General features: G+C 36.7%; 1 protein-coding gene across 2 annotated transcripts in view; it reads right to left on the minus strand.

Annotated features, from left to right (window-relative positions):
• The window catches only part of NOXRED1 (NADP dependent oxidoreductase domain containing 1), a 51,743-nt gene that overhangs the window by 20,977 nt on the left and 5,865 nt on the right, over window positions 1-24,901 (minus strand). Inside the window, exons 3-6 of one of the 2 annotated variants that reach the window (XM_077123189.1) lie at window positions 17,437-17,617; window positions 16,677-16,828; window positions 15,799-16,021; window positions 13,238-13,311 (exon numbers count right to left, since the gene is read on the minus strand). In XM_077123189.1, the coding sequence (XP_076979304.1) occupies window positions 13,293-13,311; window positions 15,799-16,021; window positions 16,677-16,828; window positions 17,437-17,617 (575 nt within the window). In that variant the 3' untranslated portion in view covers window positions 13,238-13,292. Of the gene's footprint in view, window positions 1-13,237; window positions 13,312-15,798; window positions 16,022-16,676; window positions 16,829-17,436; window positions 17,618-24,901 lie in introns of those variants that run through there. The other variant, XM_077123188.1, reaches the window with a different exon arrangement.

Here is a 24,901-nt window from a genome sequence, read left to right on the forward strand (position 1 = left end):
AATTCATCCAGCAAGAAAACCCTAGGTAAAAGAAATGCAAGCAATCTCCAGAATAAACTAATTAAGGTAATTAAATGCATAGACACCAGCAAAAAAAAAACAAATCACGCTAGGAAAATTGAAGATATGGCCCAAGACATTTACTAATCAGAATGTCAGAGGTAAAAGAGAAAGAGAGAATCTTGAAAGCAGCAAGAGAAAAGAAATCCATCACATTCAAGGGAAACCCAATAAGACTATGTGTAGATTTCTCAGCAGAAACCATGGAGGCGAGAAGACAGTGGGATGATATATTAAATTATTAAAAGAGAAAAACTGCCAACCAAGAATTCTATATCCAGCAAAATTGTCCTTCAAAAATGAGGGAGAAATTAAAACATTTTCAGACAAAAAAATCACTGAGGAATTTGTGACCAAGAGACCAGCTCTGCAAGAAATATTAAAGGGAGCATTAAATACTAAAGGGAAGACAGAAGAGAGAGGTGTGGAGAAGAGTGTAGAAAGGAAGACCATGAGTAAAGGTATTTTACTTTTACCTTTTGGTAAAAGGACATTTGCACACCAATGTTTATAGCAAAATTATTTACAATTACCAAGAGATGGAAACAGCCAAAATGTCCATCAACAGACAGCTGGCTAAACAAACTGTGGTACATACATACGATGGATATTATGCAGCTGTAAGACAGAATAAAGTTACGAAGTATGTAACAACATGGATGGTCCTTAAGGACAGCATGCTGAGTGAGATGAGCCAAAAACAAAAGGACAAATACTGTATGGTCTCACTGATATGAACTGACATTAGTGTATAAACTTGGAATATTTCGTTGGTAACAAAGACCATCAGGAGATAGACAGGGTAAGATATTGGGTAATTGGAGCTGAAGGGATACAGATTGTGCAACAGGACTGAATATAAAAACTCAGAAATGGACAGCACAATACTACCTAACTGTAATACAATTATGTTAGAACACTGAATGAAGTTGAATGTGAGAATGATAGAGGGAGGAGGGCTGGGGGCATAAATGAAATCAGAAAGAAAGATAGACAATAAAGATTGAGATGCTATAATCTAGGAATGCCTAGAGTGTATAATGATAGTGACTAAATGTACAAATTAAAAAATGTTTTTGCCTGAGGAAGAACAAAGGAATGTCATTATTGCAGGGTGCTGAAAACAGATGGTAATTAATATTTTAAAATGTCCCCTTGTGTGAGACTAAAGCAAAAAAATGTTTATTTGGTACAAAATTTATATTTTGACTAGTCCATTTTCAAATATAACTTATATAGATAGCTTGGTTGAACAACTTAAGTACATGGAACCTTGGGTAGGACATGAGATTTTGTTGGTTTGTCCAGAGTGATGCCCCGATGAACCCCAGAGTGATTTGATCAGTGAGTGGAAAAGTATTTGCAAAGCCCCCTTCAGGGAATGGTGAGAATGGGGGAAAATTCAACCTCCTCAAGTTGAATTCTTGATATTCTCACAAGCAGTGTGGACAACCAAAGCTATAGGCTGAGCCCCCAGTCTTGGGGTTTGTTCATATGAAAACTTAACCCCACAAAGGATAGGTCAAGCCTACTTAAAATTAGGCCTAAGAGTCGCCCCCAAGAGAACCTCTTTTGTTGCTCAGATGTGGCCTCTCTCTCCAGCCAACACAACAAGCAAACTCACCAGAGTCCCCCTCTCTGCGTGGGACATGACTCCCAGGAGTGTGCACCTTCCTGGCAACATGGGACAGAAAACCTAGAATGAGCTGAGACTCAGCATCAAGGGATAGAGAAAAACCCTAGAATGAGCTGAGTCCCAGCATTGAGGGATTGAGAAAGCCCTCTCTACCAAAAGGGAGAAGAGTGAAACGAGACAAAGTGTCAATGGTGGAGAGATTCCAAACAGAGTCGAATGGTTATCCTGGAGGTTATTCTTATGCATTAAGTAGATATCACCTTGTTATCTAAGAGGTAACAGAGAGGTTGGAGGGAACTGCCTGAAAATGTAGAGCTGTGTTCCAGTATCATTGTATAATGATATAGCTTTCACAATGTGACTGTGTGATTGTGAAAACCTTGTGTCTGACACTCCTTTTATCTACCTTGCCAACAGATGAGTAGAACATATGGAATAAAAATAAATAATAGGGGGAACAAATGTTAAAATAAATTTAGTTTGAAATGCTAGTGATCAATGAAAGGAAGGGGTAAGGGGTATGGTATGTATAATTTTTTTTTCTGTTTTTGTTTTATTTTTTCTGTTGTCTTTTTATTTCTTTTTCTGAATTGATGCAAATGTTCTAAGAAATGATCATGATGACGAATATGCAATTATGTGATGATATTGTGAATTACTGATTCTATATGTAGAATGGAATGATCATATATTAAGAATGTTTGTGTTTCTTTCCTGTAATTTTTTAAATTAAAAAATTAATTTTAAAAATTTAAAAAAAAGGTCTGGGGCAGGGCAGAACATGATGTGTTCAAGGAACTAAGAGAAGTCTAGTGTAGCTGTAATATAAACTGGTGGTCTCTAAACCCTTTTAATTATGAGCACATACTTCCAAAATTCATTTAAAAAAACAAATGATGTATATCCCCTATAGTAAAATAGTCACAAATAAAGGTGAGATAAAAATGAACAGAACTTACATACAATGGAATATTACGTAGCAGTAAGATGAAATGACGTCCTAAAGCACATGACAAGATGGATGAGCCTTGAGGACATAATGCCGGGTGAAATAAGCCAAACACAAAAAGATAGATACTGTATGACTCCACTTTGTTTTTGTGGGGTTTTTTTTGGGGGGGGGAGGGGCGCATGGTCTGGGACTCAAACCCAGATCTTCAGCATGGAAGGTGAACATTCTACCACTGAACCACATGACTCCACTTTTATGACCATGCTAAACATAAAATCAGCAGCTTATAATATAGAATATAAGGGACTTAGAAATACATAGAAGCTAGAGATGAGTGAATGATTAGCTAAGGAGGTTGAACTCAAATGTAAGGGAAGAGATGAGGTGAAGGTGGTTCTCTAGTGGGTCTATATGTAATATTGCCGTATTGATGGTGAACATGGTTGAAAGGGGTTGTGTAGACCTACGTGTCCCACTGAGTAACACCAGAAATATAAATAAGTTCTTGCAAGAACTACTTCAAAGGTTAAAAAAAAATGAAGAGAATTAGAAACTAATGATTGCTTTTTGTTTTTTTGTACTTGTTTGTATCATCATATAGTCCTCCTGGTATATGTGAACCCCAGTTTTATCAAAATATCGGCATAGAGAGTGGAGGGGAGAAGTAGATAAAGACCAGATCCCATATAGGACTGGCACAGCCATATCAAGTATTTCTCTCTTTATATTAAGGGCAATGGGAAGCAACTGAAAAATTGTAAGAAAAAGAATGGCATCAGATCTGTATCATGAATAAAATTTATACTGGCTGTCCTATAGAGAAATGATTTGGAGTAGAACAAACATGGATACAGGAAGACCAGTTTGGCAGCTGTTGCAGTAGTCCTGATGATGCGAACTAGGGTGGTGCCAGTGGAGTTCAAAAGAAAGTAAATTAGTATGATATTTTGAAGGCATACTCTGTAGAATCAAATGATTAATTTGATGAGCATTGTTTTGGGGGAAAGATCAAGGGTGAGTTCTGGGTTTCTGGTTTGAGCATATGGATGGTGTGCTGGTCTGAATCTGTGGTGGACCCCAGAAAAGCCATGCCCTTTGATCCTCATTCAATATTGCTGGGTGGGAGCATTTTGATTGTTTCCATGCAGATGTGACCCACCCAATTGTGGGTGGTAACTTTTGATTAGATGATTTCCATGGAGGTGTATCTACACCCACTGAAGGTGGAGTTGCTTGCTGGAATCCTTTAAAAGAGGAAACATTTTGGAGAGAGTCCCTTTTGGTAGAGCGACATGAAAGCCAGCAGACGCTGCCATGTTTGCCATATGCCCTTCCAGCTGAGGGAGAAACCCTGAACTTCATTGGCCTTCTTGAACCAAGGTATCTTTCCCTGGATGCCTTTGCTTGGACATTTCTATAGACTTGTTTTAACTGGGACATTTTCTCAGCATTAGAACTGTAAACTAGCAACTTATTAAATTCTCCTTTTTAAAAGCAAAAAAAAAAAAAAAAAATGCAGATAGAGCCCAGCTTAATGACCAGATTAAAACACCAGAGGGGTCACGGACTTTGGAATGACTAATCAAAGATGTTCATATATGTCCACTAAATAAAATTAATGAGATGGCTAATGACATAAAAAAAGATCAAGAAGACACTAGAAGAGCCTAAAAAAGGAATTTGAAAGAATAAATAGAAAAATAGCTGATTTCACAGAGATTAAAGATGCCATAGACCAAATCAAAAATATACTGGAGACACACAGTAGCAGATTTGAAGAGCCAGAAGAAAGAATAAGTGAACTAGAGGACAGGAAAACTGATTTAGACTACTCAAAACAGAAAATGGTGAAAAAGATGGAAAATTTTGAATTGGATTTCAGGGAAATGATAGACAAAACAAAGTGCACAAATATAAGAATCATTGGTGTCCCAGAAGGAGAAGAGTAAAGGACTAGGAAGAATAGTTGAGGATTTAATGGGGGGAAACTTCCCAACCCTTATAAAGGACATAAATACACAAATCAAAGAATCCCAACAAACCCCAAATAGAAAAAATCCAGATAGGTCTGTCTTCCCCAAGGAACATACTAGTCAGTTTGTCAAATGTTGAAGAGAAGCAGAAAATCCTGAAAGCAGCAAAAGAAAAACAATCTACTACATACAAGGGAAACCACATAAGACTGAATTCAGACTACTCAACTGGTACTATGGAGGTGAGAAGGCAGTGGTATAATATATTTAAGATCCTTAAAGAGAAAGAATTCCAACCAACAATTCTGTACCTAGCCAAATTGTCCTTCAAAACTGAGGGAGAGATTAAAATTTTAACAGACAAACAAATCCTGAAATAATATGTCAACATGAGACTGGCCCTGGAAGAAACACTAAAGCAAATCCTGCCAGTTGAAAAAAAAAAAGACAGGAGAGGGAGATCTGGAGGAGGGCACAGAATTGAAGAATACTAGTAAGGGTAACTTAAAGGATAAAAGAGATAGAGGGAAAAGAATATATAGATTGGACAAACAAAATACAAAGGATAAGATGGTGGATTCAAGAAACACCTTTTCAGTAATAACTTTGAATAGTAATGGACTACATTTACCAATTAAAAGATACAGATTGGCAAACTGGATTAAGAAATATAATCCAGATATATGCTGCTTACAAGAACTCATTTTAGACACAAGATACAAAGGGAAACCACATAAGATTTTCATAAGAAAGTGAAAGGATGGAAAGAGATTTTCCACTTAAGTTGTAACCAAAAGAAAGCAGGAGTAGCTATACTAATATCAGACAAAATAGGCTTTAAATGTAAAGACATTATAAGACACAAGGAAGGACACTATATATTAATAAAAGGGACAATTCACCAAGAAGAAACAAAAATCATAAATGTTTATGCTCCTAATCAAGGAGCTCCAACGTACATGAGACAGACAATGGCAAAACTGAAGGGAGCAACAGATGTTTCAACAATAATAGTAAAGACTTCCATACACCACTCTCCTCTGTACATAGAACAACCAGACAGAGGATCAACAAGGAAATAGAGAAGTTAAACAACTTGATAAATGAATTACACCTAACAGACATATATAAGTCATTACACCCCAAAACACCAGGATATGCATTCTTCTCTAGTGCTCATGGAACATTCTCCCAGACAGATCATATGCTGGGGCATAAAACAGGTCATCATAAATTTAAAAACAATGAAATTATTCAAAACACCTCCTCTGTTCACAATGGAATGAAGCTGGATATCATTAACCAACAAAGAATGAGAATTTTCACAAACATATGGAGATTAAATGACACACTCTTTTTGTTGTTGTTGTTTATTTTTATTTTTTAATTAATTTTTAAATTTTTTTAAAAATATCATGACAAACACAAACATTCTTAACTTATGATCATTCCATTCTACATATATAATCAGTAATTCACAATATCATCACAGTTGCATATTCATCATGATCATTTCTTAGAACATTTGCATTAATTCAGAAAAAGAAATTAAAAGACAACAGAAAAAAATTCATACATACCGTGCCACTTACCCCTCCCTTTCATTGATCACTAGCATTTCTATCTAAATTCATTTTAACATTTCCTCCCTGTTATTTATTTTTATTCCTTATGTTTTACTCATCTGTTAATAAGGTAGATAAAAGGAGCATCAGACACAAGGTTTTCACAATCACACAGTCACATTGTAAAAGCTATATCATTATACAATCATCTTCAAGAAACATGGCTACTGGAATATAGCTCTACATTTTCAGGCAGTTCCCTCCAGCCTCTCCATTACATCTTGACTAACAAGGTGACATCTATTTAATGTGTAAGAATAACCTCTAGGATAACCTCTTGACTCTGTTTGGAATCTCTCAGCCATTGATACTTTATTTTGTCTCATTTCACTCTTCCCCCTTTTGGTCAAGAAGGTTTTCTCAATCCCTTGATGCTGAGTCTCAGCTCATTCTAGGATTTCTGTCCCACCTTGCCAGGAAGGTCCATACCCCTGGGAGTCATGCCCCACATAGACAAGGGAAGGACAGTGAGTTTGCTTTTTGTGTTGGCTGGAGAGAAAGGCCACATCTGAGCAACAAAAGAGTTTCTCTTGGGGGTGACTCTTAGGCCTAATTTTAAGTAGGCTTGCCCTATCCTTTGTGGGTTTAAGTTTCATATGAACAAACCCCAAGATTGGGGGCTCAGCCTATTGCTTCGATTGTCCCCACTGCTTGTGAGAATATCAAGAACTCAACTTGGGGAGGTAGAATTTTTCCCCGTTCTCACCATTCCCTGAAGGGACTTTGCAAATACTTTTTTATTCACTGTTCAAATCAAATCTGAGATTTATTGGGGCATGATTCTGGACAAACCAACAAAGTAATGACACACTCTTAAACAACCAGTGGGTCAAAGAAGAAATTGCTAGAGAAATCAGTAGCTATCTGGAGACAAATGAAAATTAGTATACAATATATCAGAACTCATGGGATTCAGCAAAGGTTGTGCTGAGAGGGAAACTTATTAGCCCCAAATGCCTATATTAAAAATCAAGAAAGAGCAAAAACTGAGGACTCAACAGCATACCTAGAGGAACTAGAGAATGAACAGCAAACTAACCCCAAAGCAAATAGAAGGAAAGAACTAATGAAGATTAGAACAGAAATAAATGAAATTGAGAACCTGAAAACAATGAAGAGAATCAATGAAACCAGAAGCTAGTTCTTGAGAAAACTGATGGACCCTTAGATCCACTGATTTTACTGACAAAGAGAGAGAGAGAGAGAGAGAGAGAGAGAGAGAGGATGCAAATAACTAAAATCAGAAATGGGAGAAGGGACGTAACCACTGACCCTGAAGAAATAAAGGTGATAATAAAAGGATACTATAAGCACTTATATGCTAATAAACTAGATATCTTAGATGAAATGGACAATTTTCCTACACACATGAAAAACCAGCACTGACTCAAGAAGAAATAGATGACCTCAACAAACCAATCACAAGGAAACAGACTGAATCAGTCATTAAAAAACTCCCCCCAAATAAAAGTCCAGACCAGATGGCTTCACATCTGAATTCTACCAAGCATTCGAGAAAGAATTAGTACCAATCTTGATCAAACTCTTCAAAAAAATTGAAGAGGAGGAAAGGCTACCTAACCCATTCTATGAAGCCAGTGTCACCCTAATATTAAAGCCAGAGAAAGATACTACAAATAAAGAAAACTACAGACAAATCTTTTTAATGAATATAGATGCAAAAGTCCTCCACAAAATACCTGCAAATTAAATACAGCAGCATATTAAAAGAATTATACACCGTGGCCAGTGGGATTTACTCTAGGAATGCAAGGTTCATTTAACACAAGAAAATCAGATAATGTAATACACCAACATCAATAAATCAAAGCGGAAAAACCACATGATCATCTCAATTGATGCAGAAAAGGCATTTGAGAAAACTTAACATCCTTTCTTGATGAAAACAATTTACAGGTAAGGAATAGAAGGGAACTTCCTCAAAATAACAAAGGCATTTTATGAAAAACCCACAACTAACATCATACTCAATGGGAAAAGACTGAAAGCTTTTCCTCTCAGATCAGGAACAAGACAAAGATGCCACTGTCACCATCATTATTTGGCATGGTGCTGGAGCAATTTGACAAGAAAAAGAAATAAAAGGCAACCACATTGGAAAGGAAGAAGTAAAACTTTCACTGTTTGCAGATAACATGATATTACATGCAGAAAATTCTGTACAATCTACAGTAAACATAATAGAGCTAATAAATGAGTACAACAAAGTGTCGGAGTATTATTTCAACATGCAAAAATCCATAGTGTTTCTATTAATTGTAGTACCCTATTAATGAGCAACCCTGAGGAGGAAATAAATAAGGAAATTTTATTTACACTAGCAAGGAAAGAAAGAAAGAAGGGAGGGAGGGAGGGAAGAAAAGGAAGGAAGGAAGGAAGGGAGGGAGGGAGGGAGGGAGGGAGGGAGGGAGGGAGGGAGGGAGGGAGGGAGGGAGGGAGGGAGGGAGGGAGGGAGGGAGGGAGGGAGGGAGGGAGGGAGGGAGGAAGGAAGGAAGGAAGGAAGGAAGGAAGGAAGGAAGGAAGGAAGGAAGGAAGGAAGGAAGGAAGGAAGGAAGGAAGGAAGGAAGGAAGGAAGGAAGGAAGGAAGGAAGGAAGGAAGGAAGGAAGGAAGGAAGGAAGGAAGGAGAAAGGAAGAAAGAAAGAAAGAAATATTTAGGAATAAATTTAACCAAGGCCACAAAAGTCCTATACAGAAAACAACAAGAAATTGCTAAAAGAAATCAAAGAAGACCAAAATAAATGGAAGGGCATACCATGTTCATGGATTGTAAGATTAAATAAAGTAAGATGTCAGTTGTTCCCAAATTGATGTATAGATTCAATGCAATACCAATTTATTTGTAGGTGCAGTGTGCCCTGAATACCTAAAAATATCTTAAGGAAGAGGAATGAAGTGGGAGGTCTCACACTACCTAACTTTAAAGCATATTACAAAGCTGCAGTGCTCAAAACAGCATGGTACTGACATAGATATACTAGCCAACAGAATAGAATTGAGTTTTCAGAAATAGACTCTCTCATCAATAGACATTTGATATTTGATAAGGCAGTCAAATCAACTCAACTGGGACAGAGCAGGCTCTTCAATAAATAGTGCTTGGAGAACTGGCTACCCATAGCCAAAAGAATGAAAGAGGATCCCTATCTCATTCCCTATATAAAAATTAACTCAAAATGAACCAAGCACCTAAACATTAGAGATAAAACATAAAATTTTTAGAAGAAAATATAGGAATATATTTTATAGATCTTGTGATAGGAGGTGGTTTTCTAGACCTTACACCCAAAGTGCAAGCAATGCAAGAAGAAATAGATAAATGGGATCTCCTTAAAACTGAACACTTTTGTGCATCAAAGAACTGTGTCAGGAAAGTAGAAGGGCAGCCTACACAATAAGAGACACTATTTGGAAACCACATTTCAGCAATATATAAAGAGATCCTACAACTCAACAATAAAAAGACAAACAACCCAGTTAAAAAGTGGACAAAAGACATGGACAGACACTTTTCCAAAGAGGAGATACGAATGGCTCAAAAACATATGAAAAGATGTTCAGCCTCATTGGCTATTAGGGAAATGCAAATCAAAACCACAATGAGATATCATCTCACACCTCCTAGAATAACCATTATAAAAAAAAACAATAGAAGAGTACAAGTGGTAGAGAGGATGTGGAGAAAGATGCATATATATTCACTGTTGGAGGGACTGTAGAATGGTATAACCACTCTGGAAGGCAGTTAGTGGTTCATCAGAAAGCTAGGTATAGAACTGCCATATGATCCAACAATCACATTACTAGGTATATATCCAGAGGAACTGAAGGCAGGGACACAACTGGACATTTGCACACCAATGTTTATAGCAGCATTATTCATGATTGCCAAGAAATGGAAACAGCCCAAATGTCCATCAATGGACAAGTGGCTAAACAAACTGTGGTATATATATAACAATGGAATATTACACAACTGTGAGAAAGACTGAAGTCATGAAACATGCAACAACATGGATAAGCCTTGAGGATATTATGTTGAGTGAAATCATCTAGAAATGAAAGGACAAATACTGTATGGTCTTACTAATATGAACTAACATTAATGAACGAAATTTGAGAGTTAAAGAGAACACAGGTTATCAAGAGATAGAAAGAGGGTAGAGATTGGGCATTTGATGCTGAAAGAGCATAGAACATTCAACAGGATTGATTGTAAAGACCCAGAAATGGAATGCAGAATAACATCTGATAGGAGAACAAAAATGTTGTACACTGCACAAAGCTGAGTGTGATTATGGTTGAATGAGGAAGGCTAGGGGCATATATGACACCAGAAGGAAAGATAGAAGATAAAGGCCGAGACTGTATAATTTAGTGAAAACTAGAGTGGATACTGATGGTGATAAAATGTACATATATGATAAAGTTTTTACATGAGGGAGAACAAATGAATGTTAACCTTGCAAGATGTTGAAAATGGGATAGTATATGGAAATATATAATCAATGCAAACTAGAGTCTATAGTTAACAGTAACATTGTAATATGCTTCCATTAACTGTAATAAAGGCAATGTACCAAAGCTAAATGTCAGTAAGAGGGGTAATATAAGGGAGGGGAATAGGATTCTTGGTGGTGGTATTGTTGTTTCTCCTTTTTATTTTACTCTTTCTTATTTTTCTTTTTTTCCCTCTTCTTCTTTCTTTGTGGAAGAAATGGAAATGTCCTTATATAGAGTATGGTATTAAATGCATAATTATGTGATTATTCCAAGAACCATCGATTGTTTACTTAGGATGTATTGCATGATGTGCAACTAAAACCATTTTAAAAATAAACAGAAGATACGGGTACTGGAGAAAATGTTGAGCAAGAGATGTACATATTCACTCTTGGTAGGGAGGTGGAAAGCTTCAGCTTCTCTGGAGGGCAGTGTAGTGGTTCCACAGGAGCCGAAGTATAGGGTTGCCACGTGACCCTGCAACACTTTTATTAGGTGTATGCTTGGAAAAACTGAAAACAGTGGCATGAATGGACATTCTCACACTGGTGTTTATGGTGGCAGTGTTCAAGATTTGCAATGGTTGGAAATGGCCCAAGGGTACATTGACTGAAGAATGGAAGAGCAAACTATGATATATACATACAATGAAACATTGAACAGCTGCAAGAAGGAATGAAGTTGTGAGGCATGCAACTAAGTGAATGAACCTTGAGGACAGTATGTTGAGTGAAATAAGCCAGAAACAAAAAGATGAGTATTATAACATCTCATTAATATGGACTAACTCTAATGTGCAAACTCTGAGACTTGAATTTGAAAGTACAGATTATCAAGAGAAAGGCTTATTGTAAAGTTTCCTTGATTGTAAGCACTTACAGCACTCATATCCATTCTTGAGTTGTAACAGTTATTTCTAAATTCTGATATGCTGAGCAATTTGTGTATAATCTGGTCATTCCCTAGAACTTTGGGTATCTGTGTGACACCTGAGACTCAGAGCTAGAGTTTTGCAGCTGCAAAAGTCAGCATTACCCCATACAGCAACTTTAAAAAAAGCTGGAAAAGAGATCAGACGTCAATGAGAGATATGAATGAAGCTGATCTGGTTAGGACTAAGGTTAATCAAACTAAAACGTAAAGGATTATATTGACTGTGTTTTAAACTTCAACTTCTGTATGAGACTGAAGGAAGAGATGTTTATTTGCAGAGTTGGGCTTAGATACAGAGAGGCCACATCTGAGCAACAGAAGAGGTTCCATGGAAGTAACTCTTAGGCATACCTATAGGTTTGCCTATAGCTATATGGATATATGGGTTTAGGGTGTGACTGTGTAATTGTGAAAACCTTATGACTAACATTCCTTTCATCCAGTGTATGGACGGATGAGTAAGAAAATAAAGACAATAAGTAAATAAATAATGCGGTGAGGAGGTCAGGGGTACGGGATGTTCTTGGTGTTCTTTTTAGTATTTTTTTTAGAATAATGAAAATGTTCAAAAATTGATTGTGTTGATGAATGCACAACTATATGATGATACTGTGAACCACTGATTGTTCACTTTGGATGATTATATGGTATGTGAATATATCTCAGTAGAATTGCATTAAAAAAAAAAAGAATTCTCTTAACCACAAATAATACCAAAGAAAAGGAACTAATAAACAGGGGAAATATTTCCAACAAGCTTCACAGAGGGTTACTTTTCCTACTGAAAACCTCCTATAGAAAAATAAGTAAAATATAACAATTCAAATGAAAAATATTAAAGGACCCAAAATGAGAATGAGAGAGGACACAAGAACAACAAAAATTTGGAAGTTGGAAAGAATATAGGCAAGTAATAAATCTAAGTCAACACCAGAAAGCGGAATCCTAAGTCAGCAATGGGGAAAGCCAAGAAACATTCCATTTACAACACAGAACCTATAAAAGACTCAGAAAGTAGTAGTACTAAGTATTTCTAGAAGTAGGAGTAAGGTAACATTAAAAACAGGATGACTGGTTGAAGATTTTTAAAAGTAGAAAGAACCCTGGGTACTCCTCCCAATACTGCACAATCAGGAGGCCACCCCTCTCTCTCCCCAATAGAAGGTTTATACTCTGGAGAAGGTTGAACAGAGGGTCTCTGGATAGGGGGCAATAGGCATTGTTGAAAGCATGAGGCATCACACTGAAAAGAGAAAAAATTAAGTGAAAATGTACATACTTATTAAGACTCCCCTCACCCTACCTTCCTACACCCACCACCCACCACCCACCACCCATATCTAGGCCTTCTTTCCCTAATTTGGAGAAGCTCATAGCCAGGTTATCTCTTCTAGGCAGGAGAATGAAAGAAGTCTGGAAACCCAAGAAAAAAAAAAGACACCATTATCCAGAGAAAAGACTTTGGACACCTTAGTTTCCTAAGGAAAAGGGTAATCATTTTACTCTATGGTAAAGAACACAATAGCAAACACAGAGCTTCCAAGCAGCTTTTTAATAACCAGGATCTTAAATTTGAGCAAGCAGTCAAGGTTCACCAAATATTTGAGCATCTAAAATGAAAAAAGAAACGCAAATGAATGATCATAAAATAACTTGGAGGAAACAGAGCATCCAGAGAAGAATTTTTTAAAACTATAATTTATATTTTCAAATGGATAAGATGATAATGCGTAATAAAATGACAACCAATGCTATATAGAAAAAGGAATATTCAGAGAAGAAAGAAATTTTTTGAATTTCAAAATAAGGTAGCAAAAATGAAAACATTTTGCTATCAAGATCTGATAGCAAAAACAATATAGTTGAGGAAATATCTCAGAAAGCAGAAGGAAAAGATAAAGAAAATGAAAACAGAAGAAAGAAGAGAAAAATCAGAGGATCAGTCCATGAGGTCCAACATATGACTAATGTATACATCCAGAAAAAGAGAAAGCAAAGGGGTAGGGAGGAAATGATTAAAGATAATTGGAGAAAATCAGAGAACTTGACATCTGGATTGAAAGAGCCCACTGTGAATGTTCTTTCTCTTTTATGGGTGATAGTTACATGGGCATTTGCTTTACAACAATTAGTTAAACTGTATATGTATGGATTTGTAGGATATACATTTTTCTGGATGTGTATATTATTTCACTATATATATATATATATATATATTTTTTTTAAACATGGGCAGGCACCGGGAATCGAACCCAGGACTCCAACACGGCAGGCATAAATTCTGCCACTGAGCCACCATTGCCAGCCCCACAATATTTTTCAAAGTTCAAAAGAAAAATGGAGAGACCCAAGAGAATGAATTAAAATAGACCCACATCATGGCACATCATAAAATTTTAGGATACTAGAATTGGAAAGAATTCTAGTCTGAGAGAAAACAGATTTCATACAAAGGATCAAAACCTGGAATGGCACTGGGCCTCTTACTAGTAACTCTGGAAGCTGAAAGACAAGGGAGCAATGCCTTCAAAATTTTGAGGGAAAATTATTTCCAAACTAGAATTCTATACCTAACCATGTTTTCAAACTATTAGATTAGAATAACAACACTTTTGGATGTAAAAAACCTCTAAAAATTAATACCTGTGTCACCTTTTGTTAGGAAACTCCAGAGGATGTATTCAAACAAAATGAAGGGGTAAACAAGACAGGGGAAGAAGGATCAAGAAAACAAAGTTCCAAAATAGAAAGAGAAGTGAGGGGAGTTCCCAGGATGATGGGGAAGAAAAACCCCCAACTGAAAGTGTGTCACAGGCTTACTGAATAACCTGCCCATTGGTGACTGATCAGAATACCAAGATAAGAGAGGGGGAAGACTCAAGGATTACTCCCGGGGTTCTGTCTTGGACAACTTAGTGAATCAGTTTTCATTAGATAAGAAACACTGGAAGAGCAGGTTTGCTTTTTTTTGGCATGGGCAGGCACTGGAAATTGAACCCGGGTCTCTGGTAGGGCAGACGAGAACTCTGCCTGCTCAACCACCAGAGCCTGCCTGCAGGTTTGCTTTAATTTGTTGAATTTGAGTGGAGATGGTGAGTACACACTTACCTGGGTGTGAAATTGATATTCTAGGCAAGACATATATAGTTATGTGCTTTCAGCATGAAGCTGGCACCTAAGTCTAACATGGAAAATATCACTCAGAAACAAAGTACAGAATGAAAAGAAAAGAGTCTACAACAAAAACCTGAAAACTCCCGGATTTAAAGATGCGGTAGATAAAGGTGGAAGCAGAAAGACAGGAAGAAAATGTGAGAGTATCATGAACACGAAGAGAAGATATTCTTTTAAGAAGGATGGCATGTTCAATAGTCAAGGAAGAAAAGAATTTCAAAGTGTCCAGTGAATCTTGTGACATGGAAGTCACTGGTAACAAAAGCAACCACTTTTGCTTATGTAGATTATCAAAGACTAAAGAAACTGACCATATAATATAAAGGTATAGAAAAACAACACTCTCACATGCTGTTGGTGGAAATGTAAATAAGCACCAGGTTTTTGTAAAGCAATTTGGAAATGCCTATCAGAATTTAACATATATATGACCTTTGACCCAGAAAATTTTCTAGGTATCTATATAACAGAAAATGCAAAATTTGGGGTGGGAGCAGGACTACATCTCCATCAAAAGCAGATAGGGTTAATAAATTTAATTAAATAATCTAAAGGAAGCCTATGCAGCTGCTCAAACTGAAATGATTATATCAATGATACAGCAAGTGAAAAAGTGGTATATATATCGTCCTCATGTTTCTAAAATATATATAGAGATACAGATATGCATACATTATAATATAATGACAATATAAATATACATTTTTAAATGCATAGAAAAAGATTGAAAAATATATGCATATGAAATGGGATTTCAGGGGCAAAGGAGGGCTTTCACTTTTGTGCTTGTTGGAGTTTCTATAACAAGAATGTATTAATTTTATAAAATTACAAAGGTAACATAGGAAAAGAAAAAAGAAAAAATCATCTGCTAAGAGGAGAATGTGGGAAAAATTCGAATGGGCAGCTGTCTGACATCTCACCTTTTCTGTGGTAGGTTCTTAGCATAAACTTTGCTGACAAAATCTGTTAATTGAAATTTTGGACAAGATGCTCGGTCTTCCCCACAGTCCTTAAAGTGCACAGAGAGAAATAGTTGGTTCAAAAGCTCCAGCACACTTGAGTGATACATGCTCTTTGTCGTACAGGTGTTTAGGGCTGCATAGAAAATTCCCTCCAGCCACTTGATGTTGAGGGTAATTCCCCCTACACATAATGAGAAGGTTAAAATCAGTTAGCAACATCAAAAATGACTTGCAGGTAACCCAGGACAAATCCCAGCAAGAGAATTGGGATTCTCTTTTCCAATTTGTCTTGGGAAAAAGCCACTTTTTTTCCAAGACAAACTGGTAATCTGAAGCTCAAGGTAACACTCCTCCTTCCTAGGCCAAGAGCCCTATTTCTACTCTTTGTAACACTTCTTAAGTGCTAGCCATACCCCAGGAGGACAGATATGATTAATGCAGACATTGCTAATGGCAAACCTTCTCTAGAATGGTCCTTGCCATAAAGAGAAGAGACCAGAGGAAATGGCAAGATCAGAACAGGGAAAAGCCATTTTAGTCCCAGACATTGTATCTTTCTTAGGAACTAGTTAAAATATGCTATCTCCTTGGGTTGTTTCCAGTTCATTCTTTAAGGATCCAAATAATCAGTCTTCCCAGCTCTCTCTAATAAAGGCTGCTTTTTTTTTTTTTTTTTTTTACAACCAAACACTATTCTCATTCAAAACCTAAATAGCTGAGAGTATATTCACCTTGTACTTCCCCCCCTCCCCGCCTTTATATTGTATTTAGTAGGATAGTAACGGTCTGAAGTGAAGGTAGTTTTCAGAAAAGTACAAAAAATATAGTGAACCTACCAGCAGGACTGTAAGGGCAGGTAGCCCGAAGAATCACAGGATCTTGGAGAGCAGTTGCAATTTCCTTATTGGTCCCCCAGATGTTGACAAAATCACCAGCACACTGATACTGAGGCCGCAAGATATTGGTGTGGTTCAGTAGTAATTTCAACCTGGAAGTAAAACCACCAAGACAGGGCATGTCATGCCAGGACTGGAATAGACAATAGCATAATCCATTGCGCTCACATCCAACCCAGCAACAGAGTGTGTGGCACAGCACTGTTTAGAGGCAAATACAGATCTGCGCAGAGGGCATTACTTGTTAGTTGGATTGCTCATCCATCCATCTAACAAAGGCTATTGCATGTTATTATATGTCAGACACTGGGCTAGAGTAGGGGTATAATATTTGATGCTTGCTTTCAATAACTTGTTTTTGACCGGTGGTTGTTCTTACTGATGCATAAGGGGAATACTATTCCACTTCAATTAGTGGGAGGTAATGTTCTATTACAGTTATAAACATTTGCACATCAAAGAAAATGTACCGCCTACAAGTGCTGTGGCTGCTTAGTACAACGTTTCACTTACAGTTTGTGGAGAGTGGGGAAGACACAAACAGAAAGGCTGATAGGGGTTTCCTTCTGCAGATAAAGTTGCTTCCATCTTATTACTGGGAATGACAAACCTCAGGAGGTAGTGCTGGGGTGAAGGTGGGTACTGAAGCCAGAGATGAGGAGACAATTCTGCCACTTCTATTCTCACCCAAACAAGGTACCTGGTTATTGGGATGGCAGCTGTAAAGCTGAACACAATGCAGGCTTTCTCAAGGCTGGATTGAATTTCTAAGCAGATATTGGGCAGCTGAGAAGGCAGGCAGCAGAGGAAGATCACGTTGGCCCACTTCACCAGAAAAGAGTTATGGTAAAAGCACTGTACTCCTACTTTCTGGAGCTCATCTGAGAGGGATAAAGGAAGACAGAAAGAGCACGATGCAAAGGAGTTTGACCTGAACATCAATGATGAGAAGGTGATCATTATTTTATCTCAATAAATCAACCCAGCTCTTGTCCCCACACAAATCATAAGACATTGTCACAGCCTTCTAAAAATCATGCAGCAGCACTCTAACTACCATTATTAAAGCAGCTGGTGCCACTGCAGCAGTGCTTGAGATCATAAAATAATTCTTCCTTATCCTACTTTTTAGAGCAAATGCTGGGCTTTTTCAGATTTTTTTCTTTAGGAAAAAAATTTTCAAAGAAGCCTTCTCTTCCAATTTACTTGAATATCTAACATGAATCAGATAATGTATAAAGGACTTTATCTATATTACCTAAGGTAATCCACACAAGAACCTTATGAGGTAGAGACTAGTATTATTCCCATATTATAGATGAGGAAACTGAGGCTTCAAGAAGTTATGTGACTTACCCTAAAGTTACACAGCTAATGGCATCAGTTGGTGAGAAAACTTAGGGAAGTGGAAGCGTAAAGGTCAGAGGAGGCTAGGAGGAATTTGGAAAGATTTACTTAACCAATTTAATGTTAACTGGATTTTTATAAATGTAGGAGAGATGTGATAACTCACCTAGTATCACAGAAACACTCATTGGTAGGTAATCATTTGCTTATACTTATTGCAATATGGATTTCCAAAAGTAAATATTTAAAACGTAAACTCACATCTGGTAGTATGTTTTAAGTGTTATTGGAAAACAGAATATTACAGACATTGGAGAGGTGAATTCTTATCTTAACCACCAAGAATACATGATAAATTTGATGCTGAGGTTATCTGGATACTCATAAACCTAGGAGATGGATAGGACAAAGAGGAAGTTTAGAAAACATGCATATCCATCATTCTTTAATGCATTGTTATCAGAAGTACATTGAAGCTGACACTGTGCATTCTGAATTCTTCCTTAACAATTTTTACTATGGATAAACAAACTGCTTCCCAAAGAATATATGCATTCTATTGAAATATCAAATGTACTAGTCTTATTGATGGGATTAAGAAATTTGCATTGGGTGATAAAATTTTTAAAGGTTCCTTAAAATGAGAAATCATGTGGGAGACCCAAATTCGATTCCCAGTCCATGTACTTCCCAAAAAATAAGTGAAACAAACAAAAATTCAACAAATGGTGCTGTAATAATAGGATACTAGCATAGAAAAATAATGAAATGTGACCCCACCATACACCATACAAAAAAATAAAAATATATATAAATAAATAACAAAAATAAAGCTACTCCAACAGAAAAATTAGGCAAAGCAACTCAGAAAAAATGAAATAGCAATAAACATATGAAAAAAATCAAGTCTCCTAGCAATCAATTAAAGATGTATTAAAACAAAAATTCTAAAAGACATGAAAATGGTAATTAAAAAAATGATTTCTAGAATTGACAAGGGTATATGTAAGAAATGGGTGTTCCGGGAGACCAAAGACACCCCATAACTGGAGCCCGGATGACGCTGAGCGTTGGGACTGGAAAAGGACGACATGAGCTCCTGGAGATGACGCGGACAGGCTTCTGGCTGGGGCTCAGATCAGATAGATGTTTATATAGATGGCAGCTGCAAAAATAATGGAAGAGATGGTGCAGAAGCAAGAATTGGAGTCTATTGGGGACCTGGCCATCCTCTAAATGCACATGAGAGGGTTTCTGGATGGCAGACAAACCAAACAGCTGAACTGCAGGCAGCCCACAAAGCCATTAAGCAAGCCAGGAGCCAAAACATGAATGAACTCACCATTGGAACAGATAGCCAGTTTGTCATCAAAGGCATGACAGAATGGATTGGTAACTGGAAAGACAATGGATGGAAAGCAGCTTCTGGAAGAGATGTTGTCAATAAAGCAGAATTTCAGAAGATTGATCAAGCTTCCCAAGGAATGGATATTAAATGGCAATATGTTCCTGCTCATTGTGGCATCAGAGGCAATGAAGAAGCTGATAGACTGGCCAGAGAAAGATATAGAAAATGAGATAGTTTTCATCATAAGAGTTAGCTGCCCTCTTGGAGCTCTTAACTGCTGATGGCTACCCATTTCCAAACATTTCTTAACATCCTCCCATGAGCATCTCCCCATAGAACTTGCCTTCTCACCCTTGTTTCTATCTTTTTCTATCATTAATATAATTCTTTGTCAAGTACAATTTGTAATAAAAGCAGACTTTCTACTTAAAAAAAAAAAAGAAATGGGTGTTCCTATATAATGCTGATGAAAAATTAAGCATTAACACATTTTTTTCAAGGTCAATTTGAAAAAATATACTAGAAGTTTATTTAAAAATTAAGCATAGGGCAGTGTGACAGTGGGTCAGTGGTGGAGACATGGGTTCGATTCCCGGTGCCAGCCTATGCAAAAAAAACTTAAGCACACACCTGCTACATGACCCAGCCATTCTACTCCTAGGTATATACACAAAAGCAGTGAAAACATATGTCCACATAAACACTTGTACACAAAAGTACACAGCAGCTTTATTTATAATAGCCCCAAACTGGAATCATCCCAAAAGTCCATCAACAGATGAATGGATAAACAAACTGTGGAATAGTCCTGCAATAGAACACTAGTTAGAAATAAAAAGGATATTGATATACGAAACAACATGTTTAAATATCAAAATAATCGCTACTAAATATAAGAAGTCAGACAAAAAGAAAAGTACATACTGTATTATTCCATTTATATAAATTTCTAGAAAACGCAAACTAATCTATGGTGACAGAAATCAGATCAGTTGTTTCCTGGATGGGTGGCAATGTAAGGAGGTAGAGAGAGAATTACCAGGGAGCACAAGGAAACCCTTGGGGGACTATGCGACTTCCTGTAGACTTTTTTTTTTTCTTTTTCACTTTTTTTATTAATTAAAAAAAATTAAAAAACAAAACATTAAGATATCATTCCATTCTACATATATAATCAGTAATTCTTAATATCATCACATAGTTACATATTCATCATTTCTTAGAACATTTGCATCGATTTAGAAAAAGAAATAAAAAGACAACAGAAAAAGAAATAAAACGATAACAGAGAAAAAAAAAGATTATACATACCATACCCCTTACCCCTCGCTTTCATTTACCACTAGCATTTCAAACTAAATTTATTTTAACATTTGTTCCCCCTATTATTTATTTTTATTCCATATGTTCTACTCTTCTGTTGATATAGTAGCTAAAAGGAGCATCAGACACAAGGTTTTCACATTCACAGAGTCTCATTGTGAAAACTATATCATTGTTCAATCATCATCAAGAAACATGGCTACTGGAACACAGCTCCACATTTTCAGGCAGTTCCCCCCAGCCTCTCCATTACATCTTGGATAACAAGGTGATACCTACTTAATGCGTAAGAATAACCTCCAGGATAACCTCTTGACTTTGTTTGGAATCTCTCAGCCATTGACAGTCTCATTTCACTTTTCCCCCTTTGGTTGAGAAGGTTCTCTCAATCCCTTGATGTTAATTCTCAGCTCATTCTAGGGTTTTTCTCAGTCCCTTGATGCTGAGTCTCAGCTCGTTCCAGGATCTCTGTCCCATGTTGCCAGGAAGGTCCACACCCCTGGGAGTCATGTCCCACGCAGAGAGGGGGAGGGTGGTGAGACTGCTTGTCATCTTGGCTGGAGAGAGAGGCCACATCTGAGCAACAGAAGAGGCTCTCTTGGGGGTGACTCTTAGGCCTAAATTTTAAGTAGACTTGACCTATCCTTTGTGGGGTTAAGTTTCATATGAACAAACCCCAAGACTGGGGGCTCAGCCTATAGCTTTGGTTGTCCACACTGCTTGTGAGAATATCAAGAATTCAACTTGGGGAAGTTGAATTTCTCCCCACTCTCACCATTCCCTGAAGGGGGCTTGCAAATACTTTTTTATTCACTGATCAAATCACTCTGGGATTCATCGGGGCATCACTCTGGACAAACCAACAAAATCTCATGTCCTACCTGAGATTCCAAGTACTTATGACATTCAATCAAACTATCTACATGAGTTATATTAGGAAATGCTCTAGTCAAAATATAAATTTTGTAACAAATATTTTTTGCTTTAGTCTCACACATAAGGTGACATTTTAAAGTAATATCATCTATTTTCAGCACCCTGCAATAATGACATTCCTTTGTTCTTCCTCATGCAAAAACATTTTTAAAATTTGTACATTGTACATTTCACTATTATTATACACTCTAGGCATCCCTAGATTATACCATCTTGATCTTTACCATCTATCTTTCTTTCTGATTTTATTTATGTCCCCAGCCCTCCTCCCTCTATCATTCTCACATGCAGCTTCATTCACTGTTTTAACATAATTACATTACACTTAGGTAGTATTGTGCTGTCCATTTCTGAGTTTTTATATTCAGTCCTGTTGCACAATCTGTATCCCTTCAGCTCCAATTACCCAATATCTCACCCTATTTCTATCTCCTGATGGTTTCTGTTACCAAGGAAATATTCCAAGTTTATTCACTAATGTCAGTTCATATCAATGAGACCATACAGTATTTGTCCTTTTGTTTCTGGCTAATCACATTCAGCATAATGTCCTTAAGGTCCATCCATGTTGTTACATACTTCATAAGTTTATTCTGTCTTACAGTTGCATAATATTCCATCTTATGTAAATGTCACAGTTTGTTTAGTCAACTCTCTGTTGATGGACACTTTAGCTGTTTCCATCTCTTGGTAATTGTTAATAATGCCGCTATAAACATTGGTGTGTAAATGTCCATTTGTGTCCTTGGCCTCATGTCCTTTGAGACAGCATATAGATGGGCCCTGTTTTGTAATCCATTCTGCCAGGCTATGGCTTTTGATTGGAGAGTTTAATCCATTAACATTCAGTGTTATTACTGCATGGGTAGTACTTTCTTCTACTATTTTGCCTTCTGGATTTTATATGTCATATCTAATTTTCCTTCTTTTTACCTTTACTCATAGTCTTCCTTTCTACACTCTTCTCCACACCTCTCCCTTCTGTCTTCGCATCTGTCTCTAGTGTTCCCTTTAGTATTTCTTGCAGAGCTGGTCTCTTGGTCACAAATTCTCTCAGTGATTTTTTTGTCTGAAAATGTTTTAATTTCTCCCTCATTTTTTTTTATTAATTAAAAAAAGAATTAACAAAACAATTAGAAATCATTCCAATCTACATGTACAATCAGTAATTCTTAATAACATCACATAGTTGCATATTCATCATTTCTTAGTACATTTGCATCAATTTAGAAAAAGAAATAAAAAGACAACAGAATAAGAATTAAAACAATAATAGAAAGAAAAAAAAACAAAAAAAACAAAAACAAAAAACCTATACCTCACATGCAGCTTCATTCAGTGTTTTAATATAATTGCATTACAATTGGGTAGTATTGTGCTGTCCATTTCTGAGTTTTTATATCCAGTCCCGTTGTACAGTCTGTATCCCTTCATCTCCAATTATCCCTTCTCTTTTTTTTTTTTTTTAATTAACGGAAAAAAAGAAATTAACCCAACATTTAGAGATCATACCATTCTACACATGCAATCATTAATTCTTAACATCATCACATGGATGCATGATCATCATTTCTTAGTACATTTGCATTGGTTTAGAAGAACTAGCAACATAACCGAAAAAGATATAGAATGTTAATATAGAGAAAAAAATAAAAGTAATAATAGTAAAATCAAAACAAAACAAAACAAAACAAAACAAAAACCTATAGCTCAGATGCAGCTTCATTCAGTGTTTTAACATGATTACTTTACAATTAGGTATTATTGTGCTGTCCATTTTTGAGTTTTTGTATCTAGTCCTGTTGCACAGTCTGTATCCCTTCAGCTTCAATTACCCATTGTCTTACCCTGTTTCTAACTCCTGCTGAACTCTGTTACCAATGACATATTTCAAGTTTATTCTCGAATGTCCGTTCACATCAGTGGGACCATACAGTATTTGTCCTTTAGTTTTTGGCTGGATTCACTCAGCATAATATTCTCTAGGTCCATCCATGTTATTACATGGTTCATAAGTTTATCTTGTCTTAAAGCTGAATCCATTCTGCCATTCTATGTCTTTTGATTGGGAAATTCAGTCCATTAACTTTTAGTGTTATTACTGTTTGGATAATATTTTCCTCTACCATTTTGGCTTTTGTATTATATATATCATATCTGATTTTCCTTCTTTCTACACTTTACTCCATACCTCTCTCTTCTGTCTTTTCGTATCTGACTCTAGTGCTCCCTTTAGTATTTCTTGCAGAGCTGGTCTCTTGGTCACAAATTCTCTCAGTGACTTTTTGTCTATAAATGTTTTAATTTCTCCTTCATTTTTGAAGGACAATTTTGCTGGATATAGGAGTCTTGGTTGGCAGTTTTTCTCTTTTAGTGATTTAAATATATCATCCCACTGTCTTCTAGCTTCCATGGTTTCTGCTGAGAAATCTACACATAGTCTTATTGGGTTTCCCTTGTATGTGATGGATTGTTTTTCTCTTGCTGCTTTCAAGATCCTCTCTTTCTCTTTGACCTCTGACATTCTAACTAGTAAATGTCTTGGAGAACGCCTATTTGGGTCTATTCTCTTTGGGGTGCGCTGCACTTCTTGGATCTGTATATTTAGGTCTTTCATAAGAGTTGGGAAATTTTCAGTGATAATTTCTTCCATTAGTTTTTCTCCTCCTTTTCCCTTCTCTTCTCCTTCTGGGACACCCACAACACGTATATTTGTGCGCTTCATATTGTCATTCAGTTCCCTGATTCCCTGCTCAAGTTTTTCCATTCTTTTCCCTATAGTTTCTGTTTCTTTTTGGAATTCAGTTGTTCCATCCTCCAGTTCACTAATTGTAGCTTCTGTCTCTTTAGATCTACCATTGTAGGTATCCACTGTTTTTTCCATTTTTTCTTCTTTGTCCTTCACTCCCACAAGTTCTGTGATTTGTTTTTTCAGATTTTCTATTTCTTCTTTTTGTTCAGCCCATATCTTCTTCATGTCCTCCCTCAATTTATTGATTTGGTTTTTGAAGAGTTTTTCCATTTCTGTTCGTATATTCAGCATTAGTTGTCTCAGCTCCTGTATCTCATTTGAACTATTGGTTTGTTCCTTTGATTGGGCCATATCTTCAATTTTCCGAGCGTCATCCATTATTTTCTGCTGGTGTCTGGGCATTTGATCAGATCTCCCTGTGGAATCTCTGGGCTCTGTTTTTCTTTTCCTGCCCAGTAG

The sequence above is a fragment of the Tamandua tetradactyla genome, chromosome 12, assembly GCF_023851605.1.
Source record: "Tamandua tetradactyla isolate mTamTet1 chromosome 12, mTamTet1.pri, whole genome shotgun sequence".
NCBI classification, from domain to species: Eukaryota; Metazoa; Chordata; class Mammalia; order Pilosa; family Myrmecophagidae; genus Tamandua; species Tamandua tetradactyla.